The 3,497-nt window shown below is 41.4% G+C and overlaps 1 protein-coding gene across 1 annotated transcript; it reads right to left on the bottom strand.

Moving 5' to 3' along the window:
- Positions 1–1,775: 1,775 nt before the first annotated feature.
- LOC306638892 (olfactory receptor 4D10-like) lies at positions 1,776–2,807 on the bottom strand (the record flags this gene model as incomplete). Its single annotated transcript, XM_079102342.1, has 1 exon — positions 1,776–2,807. Exon 1 carries the CDS (start codon positions 2,799–2,801, stop codon positions 1,776–1,778), a length of 1,026 nt encoding a protein of 341 aa, XP_078958468.1. The 5' UTR covers positions 2,802–2,807.
- Positions 2,808–3,497: the final 690 nt, after the last annotated feature.

Raw genomic sequence — 3,497 nt, forward strand, 5'->3', positions numbered from 1 at the left:
AATAAGGATTGTGATTCTGAAATACTATTATTATTAGAAGTAGTTTTTAATTACATTTCAATGAACACCTTCTCTGGATCATGCTAGATATGATGGTCATGAAGGAGGAAAGAGGTGATAGATTCCATCCCTGTATATGATTTCCTTTAGTTCAGATGTACCCGGCTGTGTGTACCTACTTGGAGCTCAGGCTGGTAGGCACTCTGGATGCATGAATGTTCATATGCACACTCATTTGCTCTAGGATGTTTCTCTTCTATTGCGTACATGGTTCCAATGAAGTTTTTGTATATAGCCCTTGATTTGATGACCCCATGAAGACACACACAAGGATGTTGTATCCTTGAGTAAAATATCACAGTACACTTTGATTCAACCATTTCTATTTCAGTTGGGATCCACAAAGAAGTATCTAAGAAAAAAGTTTTTTGTTTTTTGTTTTTTTTTTCTATTGTGATACCGGGGCTCAAACCCAGGGCCTTGTGCATGAGATACAGGCTCTCTGCCACTGAACACCCCCAAAGTTAGTTTCAAACAGAAAAGCTAAAGACTAACTATAGTTGTTTTTTTTTTTTTTTTTAGTATCTCTGCGTGTACTCCTTTTCTTTAATTCCATAAAGTCAATTAACATTAATTTATAACTTCTGATGGGTGAATAATTATTCTAGATCCTGGGAACCAAAAGGAGAAATAGGTTACCAATTTGACATTTTACGTGATATTTTAATACACCACAGTAAGGAAATTGACAAAGAAGTACATATATAAAAAATAAAAAATATTTATTTGGTGGGTTATAGCTTTTATTTCTTTAATGAGTTAAACTTGGTTATGGCTGCAGTATGGCTGTTAGGTAGGGTAGAGAGTCCCAGATTCTTGCCATTTCTATAGTATATATTGGGGATTTATAAAATCAGTCTTAAGAAGTCACAGGTCATAATTCTGACAAGATCAAATGGAGTGAAAGATCATAGGAAATCCTTAAAAGTTAGGGTACTTTAATCAAATGGTTCTGGGGGTCGTGATAGTATACTACATAGGTGAGTTAATTGTGATTTTTTTATTTGTTTTCCAGACTGAATTTTCATTCATTGTACACAAATGGGATACAACTGTTCATTTCTATGGTTGTACACAATGCAGATTCACACCATTTAGGTGAGTGAACTTTAAAAGGGAGTCCAAAATGACTGACAAAGCACAAGTGAGAGAGAAGAAGGCTTTCCAACAGTGTTTGGTACATAGTAGGTGCTCAGTACGTGGCCACAAAATTACTAGTGAAGAGCTGAGTTCTAGGTTCTGGAGCCTTGCTAAGTTGAGACAGTCATCTCACTGCATGAACATCACAGCCCTATCCTTTATCCCACTGCCTGAACTCCCAAGAACTTCTCTTATATTTCACAATTATGATCTGCTCATTGTCAGTGGTCTTCAAGGGCTGCATTCTTCCTGTTAAACTTTCTGCTGATATTCTTTTATAACCCAGTGTTCCAAGTTGCAGATCATTTATGTGTGCACTCTTCTGCAATAGTTAATTGTCTATGTGTGACTGGATTTCAACATTTGATAGCTACTATTTTTTAAAAATATAATTTTAGTTGTAGGTAGATACAATACTTTTATTTTATTGACTTATATATGGTGCTGAGGATCGAACCCAGTGCCTCACACGTGCTAGCTCTACCACTGAGCCACAACCCCAGGCCTGACAGCTACTCTTTGAAAAACCAATTCAATGATGTTACTTCCACCTTGGTCTACAACCAATAAGGAGGCTATTCTCTTTCAGAAAGCCGGAGTCTTTTCTTCAGTCTCCTCATGGCTGACATCATCTCATGGTTCCTCAGGGTGTAGATCGAGGGGTTTAGGACGGGGATGATGACAGTGAGGGTGACAGAGATGGCCTTATCCGTGGGGAGGGCAGTGAAGGGCCGGGCGTAGACATAGATGCAGGGCACAAAATGCAGGGTCACCACGGTGATGTGGGCTGTGCAGGTGGAGATGGCCTTCCTCCTGCCCTCTCCAGTATGTGACCTCAGCATCATCAGGATGACCGTATAGGACACCAGGAGAAGGACAAACCACAGGGTAGTGAGCAGGCCATTGTTGGAAATCATCAGGAGCTCAAGAACAAAAGTGTCCGTGCAGGCGAGTTTGAGCACCTGGGGGACGTCACAGTAGAAGGTGTCAAGGACATTGGGTCCACAGAAGGGGAGTGGGAGCAAGAGGGAGATCTGCACGATGGAGTGGACGAAGCCCCCCACCCAGGAGCCCACGATCAGCCCAATGCAAGTGCTTCTGTTCATGATGGTCATGTAGTGCAGGGGCTTGGAGATGGCCACGTATCGGTCTAGAGCCATCACTGACAGAGAAAATACATCCACCCCTCCAATGAGGTGGAAGAAGAACATCTGAGTGAGGCAGCCATTGAAGGAGATGGTCTTCTTCTCAGAGAGAAGGTCCACCAGCACCTTGGGAGCTGTGATGGAGGAAAAGCAGATGTCGGCAATGGACAAATTACGGAGCAAAAAGTACATGGGGGTGTGAAGGCGTGACTCACAGGTGACAGTGACCATGATGAGGAGGTTCCCCAGCAGAGTGGTCATGTACACCAGAAGCAGGAGAAGAAATAAGACCAAGCTCACATCTTGATTCTGGGTGAGGCCAAGGAAAACAAATTCTTCTACCCGGGTGCAGTTTCCCATCTCTAAGGAACCATCCTCCTTTGGCTCTTCTGTTTCAAGGAATGTGGCATGAAAGAAAGGGCTGTTTGCTTTGTTGTCCTCCCAGGCACTGGACATGCACTCAGAAGCTTCCCTGCATGGCTGCAGGGTTGCAGTTTATTAAGCTGCCCATGTTTTGAACATTGGCATCAGATTGTTGATCAAATTCCATTTCACACACCATACCATTCCTTCCTTTCTACAGAACTAAGTCTATTAAGACTTAGTTGGGAAACAAAGTCTATTAAGAAGTGACATTTATGTAGCACATTTAAACAGATAAACCACCAAGGTTCAAACTGATGCTTTGGGTAACATCTTCCCTGTCATATAACTTTTCCCTGTTTATTTCTGCTTTAATAAAATGATAACCCATGTTTTAAAGTGAGATTATTTTGTGAGAGAAATGGAGAGAGATTTGGTAGCAGAGATGGTAGATGATAAAATCATTTCTAGCAATAATAAAAACGACTATTTTCTGAATGCTTTGCATGGTGACGCGTTATAGTGTTGATGTATTAAATTCTTACCTTCACCCATTCGGTCAGAAATAGTGTTAATGCTGTTTTTCATGACATAGCAGGGGTCTAGTTTGGATGCAAGGACAGATGTAGGAATGGAAGAGAAGGAAAGAGGATGAAAGACAATGCTGTTCTCTTCCACATTTCCCCAGTTCATTCCATGTAGGTTAAGATTTCTCATGGTGAGGGCATTTGAAAAGTCCACATGAGGAAGAGTGTTTGGCAGAAACCTTCTTCCATCAAAGTCAGTCTG

This window comes from Sciurus vulgaris (genome assembly GCF_902686455.1).
Source record: "Sciurus vulgaris genome assembly, chromosome: 11".
In the NCBI taxonomy this organism is placed as follows: Eukaryota; Metazoa; Chordata; class Mammalia; order Rodentia; family Sciuridae; genus Sciurus; species Sciurus vulgaris.